This window comes from Nomascus leucogenys, chromosome 23 (genome assembly GCF_006542625.1).
Source record: "Nomascus leucogenys isolate Asia chromosome 23, Asia_NLE_v1, whole genome shotgun sequence".
NCBI classification, from domain to species: domain Eukaryota; kingdom Metazoa; phylum Chordata; class Mammalia; order Primates; family Hylobatidae; genus Nomascus; species Nomascus leucogenys.
The window spans coordinates 26617684-26637392 of record NC_044403.1 but is presented as its reverse complement, the minus strand read 5'-3'; the positions used below and the strand labels follow the sequence as shown (position 1 = coordinate 26637392).

General features: G+C 51.4%; 1 protein-coding gene across 1 annotated transcript in view; it reads right to left on the bottom strand.

Annotated features, from left to right (window-relative positions):
- The window catches only part of VWF (von Willebrand factor), a 178833-nt gene that overhangs the window by 106958 nt on the left and 52166 nt on the right, over positions 1–19709 (bottom strand). The window contains exons 9-15 of the mRNA XM_030804480.1: positions 19444–19555; positions 18409–18455; positions 12294–12430; positions 11406–11544; positions 10118–10218; positions 5032–5227; positions 4102–4317 (exon numbers count right to left, since the gene is read on the bottom strand). Of these exons, the coding sequence (XP_030660340.1) occupies positions 4102–4317; positions 5032–5227; positions 10118–10218; positions 11406–11544; positions 12294–12430; positions 18409–18455; positions 19444–19555 (948 nt within the window). The remainder of the gene's footprint in view (positions 1–4101; positions 4318–5031; positions 5228–10117; positions 10219–11405; positions 11545–12293; positions 12431–18408; positions 18456–19443; positions 19556–19709) is intronic.

Here is a 19709-nt window from a genome sequence, read left to right as displayed (position 1 = left end):
TAAGGCCTCAGCGGGAATGTTGGACAGCAAGGACTGTGGTTCTAGGACTTGCCACCCCTTGTAGCTGTGACCCCCAATTATTTAATTAAAATTTTATTGAGATAATTGTAGACTTGCTTGCAGTTACAAGAAGTAATGCAGAAAGATCCCATGTACCCTTTACCCAGTTTTCCCCTAATGACCCCCAATTATATCTGTATGGTCACCAACTTCCTTTCCCACTATGAGCAAATGTGTATTTTTCAGCATGCAGATGTGTATTATAATTATGGGGGCACACATTTTCTTCTCTCCTCAACCACACGGAACGTGCATTAGTCATCTCTGAATTCTCAAAGCCTAGGATGTAGTAGAAATCCCGGCAGGTTTTGAAGCTGTGAATATTAAAAAGAACTAGGAATGACAGGCAAGGGCATCCCCACGATGATAATGACAATAACGGGTACCATTTACGGAGCACCTACTGAATGCCTAGCTCTTACGTGGGTTCTATGCCTCATGCTGAGTTAGCTCTCATCACCCCCTTTCAAGAAACATAGGCTGAGTGACTTGTTAGGGGTATACCTCACAGGAAGAAGCAGAGGCAGGATTTGAACCCAGCTCTCTGCAGCCCTAAAGCTCATGCTCATAACCATTACTCTCTAGAAAGAAAACAGTCCCTTTGAGGACATGCTGGTCCCAAAGAGGAGGGACACTCATACCTACCCCAGCGAAGTGGGCCACACCCATCTGCCCACAGCCCTCACCCTCCCTAGCCTCCCACAGAGAAATACTGCAAGAGACACAAGCCAGGAGGAAGTGTAGCAAAGTGGCAACGCAGCTAAGGGAACGGGCTCTGTATCCCAAATACCTGGATTCACGCCCAGGTCCACCACTAGTTGGCAGTGTGACCTTGGGCAGTATCCTCACTGGATGGAATAACAGTATCCACCCAGTCTTCGTGAAGGTTGAATGAGCTAACACATTTAGAAGAATGTCTGACATGTGGAGAATGTTCACTGCTAATAATGTTCACTGTTCACTGTTAATAATTATTATATCATTCTTATTGCTAAGGAAACAGCCCCAGCTCAGCGGGCCCAAGAAGGAAGGGGTAGTCCAGAGAAAGGCCTTGGCCTCAGAAGCTCTGGCATTCTGGTGACAAAATTCCTTATGGGCAGGGTAGAGGACAGGGAAGGTGTGGGAAGCATTCTGCACTTTCAAAATGCCTTCCCTTTGCAGACCAGCTGCTGCCCAAGAAATGAGAACCTCACCCTGGGCATGCTTCTTCTGAGACCATTAGAATCCTTCCCCTCTCTGTTCAAATCCACTGCTCCAGCAGAAACCCACTGGCAGAGCATTTCACAGATGTTGTAAAAGTAAGCCTTGGCTGTGAGCCTCAACAATGGAGTGGGGAGCCTCTGGAGAGACCTTGCAGCCTCCCGCTCCTACAACCACCCTGAACTTGGTGTTTGAAGGTAGCTGGGAAGGGAGGGGCTCCTTAATCCTATTGGACATTGATTTTTCTCTGCAAGAATGGAAAGGTTGGATAATTGGATGAATATTGAGGGAGTGTAGGTTAAGACAGGATGTGTTAGACAATCAAGATGGAGATGTCTTTCAACCCCCTGAGCCTACAACGACAAGGGCACATTTTACCCATTAAAAAGCAGCTAGACTTGAGAACTTTCTTTGTTCTGACAGGCTATCTCTAGCGCTGGCTTGGAGCCTTATTAAATTTCTCCTTTAGTCTTCTTCCCCAAAGAAACAATGCACATCTCAGTTTAGAAGACACTTCTTGTGTATCCACGGCATGCCAGGGACTATGCTAGGCCCAGGGAGGTGGAGATGGCCAGCCCTGGTCCTTGCCTTCAGAGAGGACCAAAGGAAGCACAACCAATTTGCCTTCCCAAAGGAAGCACAACCAATTTGCAAGAGGAAAAAAATTGTGTGTGTTTCTCCTGAATCTCCTCACACCATCCCATAAAGCAGCTACATGGTAAGTCTGTGCTCCCTGAATGTCTTCAATTGATGTGACCTCTTCTTATGAATAGATTCACTGGTTTAGGGCGCTCTGTTCATTTCTCTGGAAGAGAAAGTGAAAGTGGGTAGAGGGGACAGCTGAGCCTGAGCTCTTCTCCAAGTCAAGAAAAGATGGGGGCAAGAACCCAGGAGTCTTACCCAACTGCCTTGGGTACAAAGGGACAGCCCAAGGCCATCTGGTCAGCCTAGTCTCTTGTCCCACAAACCCACAGAGACAGACCCCTCTTGTCCTTAACAGTCTCCAGGGAAAGCTCCTTGCTACCTCCCTTTCTACCCTATCACAATGCCTCAGGAGTCAAGACATTCTTTAACTGAATCTTATCCCCGCTACTGAAGCATCAGCCCATTTCCCCTGTTCTGTTCAGTGGAGGTTAAGAATGGCTGTTCATGAGAGATTAAAGAATATTTCAGTGGGCCCTTAGCGTTCCGGGAGAATGTCCTAAATTAGGAAATCCTGCAGATGCTGCCGCATACTGATAATGCGTCATTTCTAACATTGGTGGACAAGCAAAGAATATTCATAAGCAGCATCTCATTCACTCCTCATTACTTTCCCCAATTTCTAAATAGCAAATGCTAAGGAAAAAACTGAAGTGCAGAGGGGTTACGTGAAGGGTTCAAGGTCACGTAACTGGTATCTCACGGGAAAGTTGCCAGTAAGGACCCAGACCCAGTTGTCCCAGCCCCTAGCCTGTGGCTCCCCAAGACATCCCAGAGCTGGAGGAATGGGGAGGGCACAACTGCTGCATTATGTGCTTGTCCCTTTCGCCCTTACTGTTGTCTCTGCTCCTCTTTTATATGACATTTCTACAACTCAAAACATGAGTTGGCTCATTGGACCCAAAATAGCACTTCTAGGGTCCCCATGCCTAAACTGCTCCTTAAATATAGATGCTAATTCCTTTCACTCTTTCTCATAACTCCTCTTCCAACAGGACCATCTACTATATATATATATATACACACACACATACACACATACACACACACACACACACACACACAGAGTCTTTCTCTGTTGGCCAGGTCAGAGTGCAGTGGTGTGATCATAACTCACTGCAGCCTTAAATTCCTAGACTCAAGCTATCCTCCTGCCTCAACCTCCCAAGTAGCTGGGACTACACCTACATTTTAATTTCTAAACACATCTACTTTACCCTAAAAAACAGAATACCCACTATGCGTTATTCTTAACAGAATATACTCCTCACTTCTATGCCTACTACGATTCTACCATTGGAAACAAGTCTTCTCTGCCAAGAAAGCAGCTTTTTAAAACCATAGCCACGTACACGTCCTCCAGAAAGCCTTCCTTGGTTTTCCCTGCCCTGAATCTACTCATCCTTTTACTTAGCGTGATAGGTATCTAGTAGGGCAGCCGTTTCCATCTGTGATTCTAACAGTAAGTTTGGAGTTCTACATCATCACTGTTGCCTGACCACACTGGGCATGCAGCAAATGCCCCCAGAGCAATAACAAAAACAAAAAAGTTAGCACAATCCAGCCACCCAAGGGACCAGAGAGTGGGAACAGACACCAACTCTGGTGCCAGGAATCCAACAGTGCAGAGTGAGAATCTAAAGCCAACTGGGAACAGTGATGTAATTCACCTCTACATAACTTTATACAACGCCAGAGGTTTTGTCCATCGGTGGTTTGCCTGGAGTTATAAGCAAAGGGTTTGTATGTGAATTTCCCATTGCCTTCATTGGACTCTCAAGGGATGCGGAGACCCAGTGGGATCTGGGACCCACTCGCTCCACAGCCTGACCTTAACGTGTGCTGAACGAACACTAGGTGACAGCGGCCACGGGAAACCCCAGCTTTGCAGGGACCCCCAAGTTCTAGGCCTCCAGGTAGGGGGAGCCAACTTGTCTTCCTGGAACAGGCCGGTCCCCACCGCCTGTCCTGCTGGGAGGTGGAAGGGAAAAGTGGGTGCAAATGAACCGTCCTCCATGTTTGTCACAATACCCTACGCCCTCTTTCCACAGGAAAGAATGCAGAGAAAGGGCTTCGAAAAGCACGCGTGGACGAATTTGGGGGGCGGCCCGGAGGGCGGCGGGCAGGGAGGGCACGCACCGCAGCGGTCTGGCTGGCGCCACGCGACGCGCACGCCTCTCCCCGCGCAGGCCGCGGCATAGCTGGCCAGGGCGCCGCACAGGCACTCGCGGCCGTCCGAGCAGGAGCACACGTCGTAGCGGCAGTTCCGCAGGTAGGGCAGCGGGCTGACGGCACGATGGCAGGCCTCGAATGTGGGGGACGTCAGAACCGCGCACGCCTCCTCGGAGAACCTGGCTGTGGGGCGAGAGGAGCGAGCCCGGGATGTGGCGGGGAGGAGCGGGGTGCCACGCCCTCCCGGCCAACACTCCCTGGGAAATAGCCCAGTGCGCTGCAAGGTCATGCAGAGAAATCTGCAAATGCCACCCCCACCCCCCCAGTCCATTTATCTTACAATCATCTAAAGAAGAGTTTGTAAGCTGCTGCTGCAGTAGACTGGGAACGTCAAAGGACGGGGACTATGGACTTTTTTTTTTTTTTTTTAGAGACACGGTCTTGCTCTGTCGCCCAGGCTGGAGTGCAGAGATGCGATCTTGGCTCACTGCGGCCTTGACTTCCTGGGTTCATGCAACCATCCCACGTAGCTCCCAAGTAGTTGGGATTACAGGCGCGCCCCACCACGCCCGGCAAATTTATTTATTATTATTATTATTTTAATAGAAATGGGGGCTCCCTACGTTGACCAGACTGGTCTCGAACTCCTGCCCTCAAGGGATCCTCCCGCCTAGGTAGACTTTTTTTTTTTTTCTTTCCCGGGGGTTGGCCCTCGGAGGGCGCCCAATAAAGGGACTTTGAAGAGCAAATGGCCCAGTTCAGATGATCAAGTGCTGACGGTAAAAACAAAGCCCCACCCCTTTCCTCGCTCCCTGCCCCCGCCTCCGGAACGCACTGCACTGATGTGGGGACCTCGAGACCCTGCGAGGTCCCCGCCTTGCCCCCGGGTTCACATACTCATGCGCGGGTTGAGGGCGCAGGGATCGCTGTGCTGCTTCTGCAGGTCCTGGCAGTTCCCGTGCAGCTTCCAGGCGTTCCCGAAGTCCTCCACCCGGGGCTCCGCCAGCCCAGAGGGGGTAATGAAGTCGTCGCCCTGGTTGCCGTTGTAATTCCCACACAGGCCGCAGGTCTTCCCGGCGTAGACGGGGGACAGCTGCGGAAGAGACCAGGCCACTCTGAAGCCGCTGCCGCGAAAGCAGTGGCATAGTTGTTTCGCTAATGAGATGGTTTTAATAAAAAAAAAAAAAAAAGTTCCCCGGGGTGAAAAATAAATATGAATGTAATAGAAGGCAGCTAAGCCCTAGGCTGCAAAAGGGGGAAAAAAAAAAGTGAACTGCAGTGTAAATTTACCAGCTCCATCCCTGTTCCCAAGTCATCAGAGCCCTGTACTGCCACAAGGGATTTTAGAAATTATCTGATCATCTAAGGCTGGAGAAGGGAGGCCCAGAGAGGCAAAGTGACTTGCCTAAGGTCAGGGAGGTAGTGGCGGGGCTAGGGTGAGTAGGCAGGTTGAGCCCAGCCCGAAGCACTCTGCCCTCCGTGCCATCCACACCCCACCCAGAGTCACGTGCAAACTCAAGGCCCGTCTATATTGGAAGCTTCGCATTGGTCACTCGGTGTGGGCCCAGCAAGCTGCCAGGTGTGGTCCAAGCCCTCCAGGAGCTCATGGTTAATGACAGGAAACACTTCCTCCCAACCTGCTGCCTGCCACTCGGGCCCTGGGCATCACTGAAGAGAAAGGGCCACAAGCCAAAGAAGACTCTGGGGGTGACGATGGGTAGGAGTAGGGGTCTGCAAGGGCTCTGAGGCAGCCTGCCAGGGTGACAGCAGCAAAGCAGCGTCAGAGTTCAAACTCCAGGCCATCAGCATGTGGTTTACTGTCCATTCTCAGAACTGAACAAAATTCTGAGCCCAAAGTGCACATTCGGGGACAACCAGGAGAGTGGAACCTGCCCTTCCCCCCACACAGCTGGGGGCATCTGCTGGTTTCTAAGGAGAGGACCCCGATTTGAAGGTGGAGCGGGGGCTGGGACACAGGAGTCCTGACTCCCTCCCCGCATGTCATTACCAAGGTGGGACGACCTCCCTGTGCTCTGAATCCCTCAGGGGCTACAGTCAGCTCTTAGAGCCCCTTTTCAGCTTCTAGCTCCAACCTAACAAAATGCAGGGTTAACAATCCAGTAGAAGGTCCCAGGCCCATAGAAATCGAACCCAAATAAACACTGTTAAGAAAGGGGACAGAGTAATGTTTCCTTGTTTGCTTGACAAATATCAAATGTTGTCACATTAGGCCTTCTCCCACCTCCTTATTTAAAATTTAAATCCCCCCAACCCTGGCAAATCCTGCCCCTTTCTCTGCTTTACTTCCCCAGAATCTATCACTTTCCAATCTATAATATAATTTACTAATTTGCTTTGTTTATTGTCTGTCTCTCTCCATTAGAATTTAAGCTAAACGAGGCAAGGATTTTTGTCTGTTTTGTCTCACTGCTGCAATCTCAGCATCCAGAATGGTGCCTGTCTTAGCCCTTCCAGGCTGCTATAACAAAATACCACAGACTGGGTGGCTTATAGACAACTGATATTGATTGCCCACAGTTCTGGAATCTGGGAAGTCCAAGATGAAGGCGTCAGCAGATTTGGTGTCTGGTGAGGACCCTGCTTTCCGGTTCATAGATGGTGCCTTCTAGCTGTGTCCTCACATAGTAGAAGGGGCTAGCAAGCTCTCTGAGGTCTTTTAAAAGGGCACAAATCTCATTCTTCATCACCTCCCAAAGGCCCCACCTCATAACACCATCACCTTGGGGGTTAGGATTTCAACATATAAACTTGGGGAGGACACAGACATTCAGTCCACAGCAGTGCCAACAGACACTCAATAAGTGTTTGCTGAATGAATGAATCGTTGAACAAATGAATAAGTAAGTGAATGACTAGGTTCTCCTCCTGATGGGCTGGAATGCAATGCCCGCAGTCAGGGCACCCTGGGCAAGGTGGCATAACTGGTGGTGCACCGCCACTCCCTTCCCACCTCTCAGCATCTTTTCTCTCTCCTTTCTCAGAGTTTGATGCTCCCCAAAGGCGTTTTCATTTACCCCCACCAGGCCAGCCATCACTCCCATGCCCCACTCTAAAACCAGGTCTTCTCCCATCCCCTTGGCTTGTCTCAGAGGTCAGCTCGGCCAGGGTTAGGAGAGTGGGCGTGACACTTAGAGACACTCGCTATGTGAAATAAACCTCTGCTCAGTGACAGTTCCGACTAAATGAAGCCTGTGCAAGGATCTTTTCCACACCGCTATGCATAAGGCAGAGCTGGGCCCTGCAGGGCAGCCAGCAGGGCAGGGAAACAGCACACAGAGGGTGTGATTTCTGCTGGCTGGGGCCTTGCTCCCTGGACCGCCAGCCCCAGGGGACAAAGCGTGCACACCACACCCAGGGGAAGGAGACCAGGGGGCCCCTAGCAGCACCTCCTCTTGCACCACCTCCACCCCAGCTGGCCTCCCTCCAGTTCTCGCCTCCACACTGCCATCCCCAAAAGCCCTGGTGTCAGCATTCTGAGGCTCCCCACCTCCTGCTCCATCTCAAACACCCCCTTTCCTGCTTCATAATAAAACCCACAAGACAGTCCCTTTCCAAGAGCCCCAGGAATCTGTGTAAAGAAAAAGAAAAAAGAAAAATATATATATAAAGACAGTTCTATAGGCCATGGGGTCATCTGACCCTGTCCTGAATCTTGGCCAAGGAAACCTCTTCTTGTTAGCTAAACTGACACAAACCCAGCCCCAAAGATAACCTTACGTCCCCTGCCACGGAAAGAAGTTGGCATCTCTTCTCCTCAGGGGAGAGACAAAGACCAAAGAAACCTGAGGGACGGAAGGGCAGCTGCCCAGGATGAGAAGTCACGGCCCTGCCGATCGAGGGGAGGAAGTGCGTGGGTGGAGAGCACCCTCTCTGTGAGGTGGGAGGATGCTGAGAAAGTGGACTGGCTGGCCGGGCGCGGTGGCTCATGCCCGTAATCCCAGCACTTTGGGAGGCTGATGAGGGTGGATCATTTGAGGTCAGGAGTTCAAGACCAGCCTGGCCAACATGGTGAAACCCCATCTCTAGTAAAAATACAAAAATTAGCTGGGCATGATGGTGTGCACCTGTAATCTCAGCTACTCAGGAGGCTGAGGCAGGAGAATCACTTGAGCCTGGGAGGCGGAAGTTGTGGTGAGCCAAGCTCGTGCCACTGCCCTCCAGCCTGGGCAACAGAGTGAGACCCTCTCTCAAAAAACAAAACAAACAAACAAAAAGAAAGTGGACTGGCTAACGTGAAGCACCCCCTTGAAGACCGGGGTGCGGGAGGCAAGATCGGTCTCAGGAACCAGGAGACCCGAGTTCTGGTCCTTGTCCTGTAACTAAACGACCGTGAGGCCCAGGGCAAGTTACTCCTGCTGCAGAAATAATGGCTCTTTATTTCCTACTGGAAATGGGAGGGTGACAAGAGGACCTCCCAGGCCTTCCTGCTTTATGGTCTGTGGTTGCAGGTTTATTTTCATGAAAGGAAAAAAAAAAAAGGAGTTAGTTTGAAATTCCCTCAGGAGCTGTAAGACAGCAGAAAGAACATGGCCACACGAGGATGGAGGACGCCAGGATCTCCTGGGCAATACCCGCCGCCCTGCCCCTGCTGCCCAGGGTTATAGCAAGGACCGTGTGGGGCACAGGACCCCAGGAGGCAGGAGGCGGCTCTCCAGGGATCCCAGGCATAAGCTAGCGCAGTGGTTCTCAAAGTGTGGTCTTGAGACCCACGGGGGTCCCTGAGACTTTCAAGGGGTCTGCGAGACCAAAACTACTTTCATAATACTATGAAGACATTATTTGCCTTTTCCCTCCTCATTCTCCTACAAGTATAGAGTGGAATTTTCCAGAGGCCACATGACATGCAATATTGCAAAAGATTGAATGCAGAAGTAGCTATGAGAACCCAGCTGTCTCCTATTAAGCCAGCCATTAAAGAAATTTGCAGAAATGTACAACAGTGGCATTAGTCTTGTTGCTTATTTTTGTTCTGGCAAACAGTTACTTTTCTCCAAAACAGTGATGTTTATATTAAGGTGTAGTGGGTTTATTATTATAATTTTTGAATGAGTTAATAAATACATATTTAAATGTCTCTAATTTAATTTCTAATCTGGTAAATATCAATAAATATAATCCTCCTACAAGATCTTGAGGTCCTCAATAATTTTTAAGAGTGTAAAGGCATTCAAGACCAAAAAGTGAGAACCACTTTTTGTTCTGATGGGAAAGGCATGAGGCAGAGAACTAATCCTCGCTCTGCCATGACAGGGTATGGGGGGTCAGAATGGGATCAGAGTCCTCTGATCAGAGAAGTCTATCCTAGCCCTGAAAGTTCCGGAGTGCTGGACTGTCCCTCAACTTCCTGTGCTCTGCTTGCCTCATTTAAAAAGTGGCAGTAATAATATTTGCGCTGCCCATCTGCCAGGGTCATTTCCAGAGAAACATTGTAGATGGAGGCCCAGTGAAAAGTATGGATTGCTATCCAGTGTGATTCTAGGACCACCAAGAACAAGAGGAGGTGGCCCACACATGCAGAGTCCCAGTGCCCAGGGGAAGAATCTGGTGGTTTCCTGAGCAACCTTCCCCAGGCAGGCTTTCTCTTAGCTGAGAGTGCCAATCTGGCTCTTCCCTTACTGCCCACAGTGGGCACCTGGGGAGACACCCCTGCTCCCGGGCCTTGTTTCAGCAGGGAGATTGGACAGCAAATCTGCCCCCTCCCCAGCCCCACAAGAGCCCACCCCAGTCTAGAGGCCCTTGGGTAGCACAGCCCAGCAGAAAGAATCCCCAGGGCCAAGAAGGGGCATCCAGAAAACAAACACCAGCCTCATAAACAAGAGAAGCCTGTTCCTCGCTCTGGGGGTGTAGGCCATGAGGAGAAAGGAATTCTTCTCCCACCACACAAAGCCATTCTACCCAGAGCACAAGGGGTACTTTGTAAGGGTCGGGCCGCAGGGAGCCAGTACCCCGTGAGGGGACCTACCTTCACCAGCAGCCTCCCGCGGCCATCCCAGTCCAACTGCAGGTCCTCCCCGTGGCTGAGGTGCACGGACGCCGTCACTGTATGCTGGATGCGGAGGTCACCTGGAACCCAGCAGGACAGGACTCAGGCAGAGGTGGGGAGAGGACAGGGTGGGGGCAGGCAGATGTATTTGAGAGGAAATGGGGTGTCTCAAAAGGATGGTAGCAATGAAAAGCAATGACTTAGGGGCAGATGGGGTGGCCATGAGGTTTAAGGGGGTGTCAGGAGGAAGGGTGATCAAGGTGGACAGAGCGCAAATAGGGTCCCCCAGGAAGAAGCCGCTGCACCCCCGCTATGACCTGCCATTCCCCCTACTGCCACAGGAGGGAGGCAGAGGCTCCTGCATCCTGGGCTGTAGGCAGGTGCCCTGGAGCAGAGGGGATCTCTCTAGCATTGACACCATGACACCTGAACGTGCCTGGGACACTCTGCCACTGCACACCACCTCATGTCTGAGCGATGCGGTGTACAACACTGAATACAGCAATTGTTGCTTCTGTGGGAAGGTGGTGACAGATAGGAGCATACCCCTTGCCCTGGGGAAACAAATACATCTCATAAGGAGACACACAGCATTAACACCAATGGACATGCTGGGTACCCACTAGCCCAAGTTCATCCGCTGTGTGCAATGCTAGGATAATGGGCGACAAAGTAGCCAGCAGTTGCGGAGAAGCAGGAAGAGTCTGAGAGCCACTTTGAGTGTGAAGTTTGGGAGCTTTACTATGCAAAAGCAGGTTTGCTTTGACAGGCACAGTGCAACCTGGGTGAAGATACTGGACAGGTAGGCTTCTTGCTACCTCTAGATAGGCCAGAGGGTCACCTGGCCTTGCCCCAAGTAGCATCCTCTGGTGTGACATCACCAGCCACCCCTGATCTCTCAGCATCAGCCTCTGCCCGTCCCACCCCAGAGCAAACCAGAACCACCTGCCCAAGACTCAACTCGCCCCTTTGGTTCAGGCCAAATAAAAATCCTCTTGGTTCCCTTTTCCCATCTACACTCTGTCCCAGACCTAGAGCAACCTCTTCATCTATAGGCTTCCTTCTCCAGTCTTCCTCCTCCAGGAAGCCTTCCTTTCTTGCAGGGATGCATGCCAAGCACCCCACCCTGCCCTCCAAAGATAACTCTCCATCACATTCCCATGGAAGAGGCATCCAGGTCCTTAAGGACAGTGGCCAGGGTTGAGAAGGAGGGTGCTAAGGGATGGGCTGTGCCAGCGCAGGCCTGATGGAGCAGGACGAAGCATACCTTTCAGGAGGGGGAGCTGGACGTCCTGGCCATCCATGGCAACTCCTCCCCCATGCTTCAGTTTCACAAGGCTGTTGTGCAGGCCAGGCAGCCGGATGGTGACGGAGCGGGTGCACACAGCATCAGGGTCATCAGCACACTGCCAAGAGGGAACACGGGGTGACTTTTCTGCACCCCTGCCTCTCCAGCACCCCAGCCCAGGACCCTCTTAGAGAAAGGCCCCAACCCCAGAGAGCCTCTGGCCTTCTCACAACCTACAACTCCATTCTCCCAGAATACTCCATGTGAATGGGGCCCCCTAGAGTTGTGCAGCAAGAAGGCTTGCTAAGTGCATCCTTGCATGTGCTTTTTCCCAGCCTGGCCCGGTCTCTTATAAAGAACCATGGGCCTCTGCTTCATCGTGTTCCTTGGACCTACTGTTCCAAAGAGAATCAGAGACTTTGATCCTCAGGGAAAGCCCTGTGCACTCTCTTCGTCCTCATCTTTGCTTCCATCCCTACAGAAAGGAAGCCGCACACGTACCATAGAGTTCAGAACAGAAGACGGGCCCTCTTTGCTCCCACCCCAGCCATCCCCAGCTCCAAACATCAGAGGGTTAGTTATGGAGGCAACAGGCTAGACCCGAGGAGGATGCTTCCCCTGGGTGGGGAGCTGAGCCAGCCCTGAGGAGGCATTATTGTCAGGGCAGGATGCCTTCCCCCAGCATCTAGGGAGACAGGGGATGGGCTGGGTTTCTGGATGAATGAGGGGCTAACTGAAGTCTGGAAGAGACCTCCCTCATGCACAGAAAGCAATGCCCCACGCCTTCCAGGGGCTGCCCACTCAGCCTAGCAGCTATGCAGCACCTTGGGCTACCACCCGAGCAGCCGCCGGGCTGGCAAAGCTCACCTGGACAGTCTCAATGACAATGGAGAAGGAGTGGTCCTGGCAATCGCGGGCCAGCAGGTACTGGCAGATCCCACTGAAGGTGAAGTATCTGTTGTCAAAGCTCTTGAAGTGGGATTGACCTGTGACGAGGCACTCCCCTGGAAAGACACAGAGGAAGGGAGAAGAATGGGAGGTGAGGGGACTTCCCCTGGGGTGGCCAAGGTGGAATGCAAATGCAAGCAGGGCGCCCTCTCCCCAAAACTGCATGGACATCCTTTGCCCACGCCAGTCTAAAAATGAGTTCTACGAGAGAATTCGGTTCCTGCTCCTAAAACTGCAAGGTGTCAGAGCTGGGTCATTCAGATCAAGGCCTCATTTTCCAGGTGGGGCAACTAAGGAAGGTGACAGAGCCACACTCAGTAGTGGAATCACGCAGGAACCCGTGCTCCTGCTTCCAGGCTCCCTGCGGCCTCCCCTCCTCCCTCACAGCTCACTGCCATGCCCCATGCTTCCCACTGGCATCAGTGCCACACCAGCCTCAGACTGGTGGCAGTGGAGTGCCTGGCCAGGAGAGGCTGCCCAATAGCATGGGGTTCTCTGAATCTGAGTGTGGAGGGGCTCTGGGACACAGTGTCACCCCTGGAGAGTCCCTGGAGGCCAGGGGTAGAGTAGGCAGCCCAGAGGCAGGATGAGGTGGGAGGGTGTGGCTGGACAATCTTGGAGCTCAGCAGTGAAAATGGGGCTCCATCCTCCTTGCCAGCGGAGGGGCGACTCTAAGGCCATTGCTTTCTGTGTCCTCAGAGGGGCAAGCCCACGCTGTGACTCCAGCCAGGGCCAATGGGGAACCAGGAGGCCATCTGCCCATGATCTCACCACCACCCCAGCAGTGCTGACCTCGGCAGCGCCAGCTTCCCAGCCCAGGCTGACACATCTGTGGGTGGGGACTAGGACTCCCCTTCATCACCCTGCAACCCAAAGCCCTCAACTTGTCCCCACCCTAATTCCCACGCCACCTCCCCCATGCCCCAGCCTAGGCCGCATACTTGTGGCCCAATGCACCTCCAAACTGAGATCACACATCCTGGAAGGTGTCCTGGCATGGGGAGGCCTCTGCCAATGTCTCCAGTGATTCTCCATCAACCTGCCTGGCTTGAGGCAATCCCATCTTCAGGGCCAAACGTGGACCATTAAAGCTGAAAAGGGCATCTGGATCCCTTCCCAACCTCCGCTATATATTTCCTCCACCTGTTCTCATCTTTGCTACCTACTCCACAGAAAAAGAAATATATAGAGAGAGAGAGAGCATTGCCACTTGGTGAAGGAGGAAGACTTTTCCCACCCAGCCACTCTACGGTGCGTGCGTGAGTTCCTTTCTCTAAGGATCGAAGCAAAGATGAGGACACATAGAGTGCACAGGGCTTCCCCTGAGACCCTCCAAACAGCAGAAGCTTGGCTGTCTACAGCACTACCTCAGCCTCCACCTGAAGTACCCCCTTTAGGGAACACATGCTAGACCAATGCTGGAGAGACAAATGTAAGAGGGTCCTACAGACCATCCCCTGTGGGCCCAGCTCCAGGGGCTGATGCTGGGCCCTGTCACACAGCCGAGGGGTCCCCAAAAGGCACAGAGAGATTCTAGCTTGTCAAGGACAAGCTCCACAGGCCCTCACTGTCTGGCACTTCATGCTCGCATGTGCCCCGACAGGCCCAGCCAGGGGCCAGGCTAGACTGTGCAGGCTTGGACCCAGGTGTGGGCCTGCCTTTGGGATGTGTGTGAAGGCAGGATTAAGGATGAGGTGCCTCAGGGATGTACACGTCCTTCTGCCTGGTCCCCAGGACAGCGGATCCCTTCCAGGACAGCATGGGTCAGAAGGGCACATGTAGCCCAGAGGAAATTAGGAGAAAGTGGAAAGACCCCAGATCACTCCCATCAGCATGGCCCACCTTCTCCACTGCCCCCTCTAGAAGAGCGGGAGTGAGGGGTGACTGTTCGTGGAGGACAGAGCAGGCCGCAATATAGCAGGGCCAGGATCGTCCCAGCCCATTCTGGATGTGCTGGAATTTCAAGTCCAGTGAAGTCTCAGGAAAGCCTTTTTGAACTGACCATTTTTCAGAAATTATCATCATTCTACAAACACAGTAATATGGTCATTTGTGTCAAATGTCTTGACCCCAGGGCAGTAAAAATGGGTGGGAATTCTTCCCCCCGCCTTTCTCTGTTTTCTCAAGAGCACTCTTATCTAAGTAAGAAAATGGACTTCTGTCTTGTTTAACAATACCCAGGAAAAGAAGGGTCAATGAGAAATGTGCAAATATTCGAAAGGAAAACTTTCAGGGCCAGCATCTAATCCTCTCATCTGATTTCCTTCTCTGACCTTCACTGACTTGTGTTCCTAAGTTTCTCGCAAATCAGAAGTCTAAATATTATATTTAGCTTATCTCCTCGGTACAATTGAGGAACAGAGCCACAAACACAGGAAAATGGGTGGGTGAGCTGCCAGGTAGCAGTTAGCCACGGGAGCTAGAATGTCAGCCAGAACTATGGGCCACGCGAACACGCTCACCCATCCTCCACCCAGGATGGGACACCAGGATATTCCCAACAGTCAGCAACAGGCAGCCCCCGACGAACAGCGGGCCCACCACTAGATGGAGATGGGCACTAGAAGTTTGGCGAACGAATGAAAGGCAGGTGATTCCTAAAATAGTATTAAAAAAAAAGAACATCCAGGCTGGGTCGTTGTGGCTCACGCCTATAATCCCAGCACTTCGGGAGGCCGAGGCGGGGCGGATCACCAAAGGTCAGGAGTTCAAGACCAGCCTGGCCAACATGGTGAAACCCCATCTCTACTACAAATACAAAAAATTAGCCGGGTGTGGTGGCAGGTGCCTGTAATCCCAGCTGCTCAGGAGGCTGAGGCAGGAGAATTGCTTGAACCCAGGAGGCAGAGGTTGCAGTGAGCTGAGATCACGCCACTGCACTCCAGCCTGGGCGACTGAATGAAACTCTGTCTCAAAAAAAAAGAAAAAGGAAAAAAAAATCCAGAAGTTAAAGCAGATCCACTTCTATGTGAATAAAGATCCTCCCTCATGAAAAACAAAACAGAAGCTCTCATCTGATGGAAGCACATTACCTCTTCTAAACAAACCCTTTGGTTCGCAGTAGTGAGCCCTGGACGCGGCTGCCCTGCTCAGACCATTTGTTTCCCCGGCCCCACAACCCTCTACCTCCCAAAGCCTTCCCTGCAGAAATGCCAACCCACAGGCCTTTAGCAAAGCAACTCGGACTCCACCAGACGCAAACTGTCACCAAAGCCTGCAACATAATCTCTACCAAACGTGCAAGATGCATTTCTTTTTTTCCTGAGACACAGTCTCACTCTGTCACCCAGCGTGGAGGGCAGTGGCGCCATCTCGGCTGACTGAAGCCTCTATCTCTGGGGCTCTCACGATTCTCCTGCCTCAGCTTCCCGAGTAGCTGAGATTACAGGCATGTGCCACCATGCCCAGCTATTTCTATGGGTTTTTTGGTTTTGTTTTTAGTATAGACAGGGTTTCACCATTGGCCAGGTTGGTCTCAAACTCCTGACCTCAAATGATCCACCTGCCTTGGTCTCCCAAAGTGCTGGGATTACAGGCATGAGCTGCCACACCTGGCCCAAGATGCAGTTTTTTTCTTTTTTTTTTTTTTTTTTTTTTTTTGCGTGTGTGTGTGTGATAGGATCTCTGTCACCCAGCAGGCTGGAGTGCAGTGATGCTATCACAGCTCACTGCAGCCTTCATCTCCCAGGCTCAAGCGATCCTCCCATATCAGCCTCCCAAGTACCTGGGGCTACAGGCACACACCGCTATGCCTGGGTAATGTTTGTATTTTTTGTAGCCATGGGGTTTCACCACGTTGCCCAGGCTGGTCTCCAACTCCTGGGCTCAAGCGATCTGCCCACTGAGCCTCCCAAAGAGCTGGGAGTACAGGCATGAGCCACCATACCTGGCATAAGATGCATTTCCAAGTGCTCCATGGAAACCATCTCCTTGATTGCTCCTACGAAGTGCTCGTTATTATCCCCAGTTTACAGATGAGGAAACTGAAGCATAGAGAAGTTCAACTCATCCAAGTTCCCAAAGAAACTGAACAGGGATCTGAATACGGGCAGGTCTGTCCAGCTGCAGAGCCCAGAGCCCTTGATGCCACCTAAAACTGCCTCCCGGGTTGGCTCCTGCCATTTCTCATATGCCTGATGTCATTCAAATCCTCCTCCAGGGGCTGCGAAGAAGCTCTGGCCTGCTCCTCACTTTACAAGCAGAGCCAAGCATATCCCCTCCAGAACCATACTGACTATTCTTCCCATCAGAAGCTCTACCTGCAGTCATCACACTGGGAGCATCAGACAGCCCCACTGCCTGCTGAGTCATGGCAGGGTGTGGAAATACACTCGTGTGCGTGGGTGCAAATGGACCGGGAGGCAATGATCAACAAAACTCCCGAACTAGAAAAAGACAGTCAGAGCCGGGGCTGTGAGAATGCAGAGAAGAGCGTAGTGGTTTTGTTGGCAAAATATCAAACCACTTGGTAGACAGAATTGACACTGTTTATCTTTTCATCAAGACATCAGGAGAATGTCTTACATCCTCAGCAAAGTCATCTTCTAGATTTTGAATTGAAGACCAGAGGATTGTATTGTCTGCCCCAGAAAACAGTCCATCATGTACATAGTGGGTGTTCAAATAGTACTTGGATGAATGGACAGTTGGAAGGATGATGGATAGAAGACCCACCCTCCAGTAAGTACTTGTTAAGACTTCCTAATCTGGTGGTTACAAACGTCTAAAAAAAAACACACACAATAAACTGAATTCCTAATTCCATCCACTGTGGCTCACAGATCTCATACAATGAGTGCTTATTATTTAGATGTTAAAAGTGTTTCCACAGGTTAATTGCAGCAACTCATATGTCTTCCAAAGAGCTCCTTTAGTCTTGGACATGGTGTAATTATGTTCTGTGGAGCACAGATATCCCTTTCAAGAGCAATCTTTTCTCCTTCATGCCTTCTTCAAGGGTTACACAAAAGACAACCTGGCTGGGTGGCCATCTCTTTGCAAGACTAACTGATCTAGCCCACATCTAGTTCCAGAATTTTCCCAGTGTAGAGGGTACTGGATAAGGTCCTGAGTCATCCTAAAGCCTTTAATTCACAGACCCTAAATACAATCCCAGGTATCCAAGCTCAACCCACTTCAGGCCACCAAAGGTTAGGACTAGGAAGGAGAAGAAAGGGAAGGGAAAACGTAAGAAGTCAGGCAGTTGTGAGTTCCAGCCCTGGCTCTGCCTCATAGCAGCTGTGTGACTTTGGGCCAGCCATTTAACCTCTCTAGGTCTGTTTCTGCTTTCCTAAAATGAGAATAAATTGCACCTGCCTCACAGGTTGCAACCAGAAAGTGTTTAGCACAGTGGCCAGCACATAGAAAACACCACGTGAGTGACCACAGAGGGCAAGGTCTGAGGTCATTGGAAGGTGGGGCAGAAGGGAGCTTTGAATGGGCAAGGTTTGCAGTAAATAGAAGAGAGTTGGGACCAAACAGAGGAGAAAGCAAATGGCAGAGATTGCTCAATAATTTTTCCTAAGCAGATTTTCCAGGGCAGGGACAGGATGGGAGGAATCATTTGGTGACCTGGTTTTCCTAGCTCTTGGACCACGCCATGGTCTTCATATTAGGCATTCTGGAAAATTCCATTAGAACTGTCCCTTCAAGCCTAAAGAATTACCAGGCCCTTCTACCTCTTAATTTTCCAAAGAATTTGTATCCTCTTTGTTTAGTCAATCATGACCATACAGGCCTTACAGCTCATCAACCTTAATCCTTTCAGCAAACAGGTAATAAGGACAGACAATAACACCTGAACGCAGGTGCATTCTCCCCTTTCAGCCGTTGCAGGGCTCCCACCTCTGGCCTGTGAATGGGTTAGCATAGCCGGTACCTGAAACCAGAGCTGGGGTCATGTGGTTGCAGCCAACCTGTGCAGAGAGGGCAACTTCTCGCTGCCTTGAGGTGTGGCCCTCCCTGTCTGGTAAGAGAGGAGAAGACGCCTCCCCATTCAGAGAAGGAGGAAGAGAATGAGCGGCAGGTCGCCTACCTGGACATTCTTCATTGCTGCAGATCCACTGGCTGTTTCGGCAGATGCTGTTGGGGGAAAAAAGCACGGGTCATTGGTGGTTCTGCAAACACAAGGGTATGCAAATGGATTTTGAGCTCATGGTAGTTATCACAGTCCCCAAACGAAGGGATGTGGGAGAAGAAAGTTGCTGGTGCTATCAGAATCTTCATAGGGTTAAAACCGTACAGGGCAGAGCTTTGGCCACAAAGGAATCTTAGAGATATTACCCAGGGGAAGAAACCCCAACAGAGAAAAAGAAGAAAGAAAAAAAAAACTACCTGATCCCCCTGAAAATCTACTCAGATACCAAGAAGTCAAATTCCTACCCCACACACACTGAGTGGCAGAGAGCAAGACAGCGATATGGAAATGGGTAGTTCCCAGTCCAGAGGTGTAGTGGGCAGTGGCCGACTGAGAACCTGGGGGCTCAGTGCACACGGAAGGCTGCTAAGACAGCAAAGGGAGGAGGCCTGGGGACCAAACGAGTTGTCCCTGCTGTGCAGGAGACTGGCAAAGCCAGCCAGAGGTGACATCCAGGGGTGCTTCTTGAGATGACAGAAGCCAGGCTGGGCCTGGCCTACTGCAGGGACCAAGGGAGGGTAGACTGGTGTGAGTTTCCACTGGCCACTGCAACTCCCTACCACCTAGCAGATGAGAGATTTCAAGGAGAGAAGGACCTACGTGCTGCTTAGTGATACAGCCCTCCTCCAGGGGCAGAGGATCATTTATGAAAGCATAGTTTGGAGGGACAGCTAGAGATGATGTCTGCACGTGAAGGATCCTGCCCTTCCTGACCTCCCCGTCTTCAAGGCTTATTTATCTGTAATATACTCTTTGCTCCCCATCATTGCCTGCCACACCTGTCCCTAGCCCCCACCAGTAGCCTCCAACTCAGTCTCTTCTTTCTGGGCATGGTCCAGGTTCTTTTCCACCTGCCACCACCCCTGCTGACCCAGCTTCCCTCCCCAGTCCCCTGGGCAGGTCTCCCAGAGCACGCCACGCAACCCCCATTACCAGGTGTTGCAGTCTCGAGAGAGGGAGGCGCCGGGAGGGTAGCGCTTTCCGGAATGCATGCAGGGACACTCGGTGCTCTCCACGCAGAGGCCTTCATCGAGGAGCTGTCCCTCTGGGGTCAAGGGCATCAAGACAAAGGCCTCAACATTGTCATTGCGTCACTCATCCCACAACTATAGAATCCCCAGGGGCAATGGTTGGGCTTCTTCCAGGAGGCTCAAAGAACTTGTTCCGCGGTGTTTATCTTTCACATAATGCAATATAAG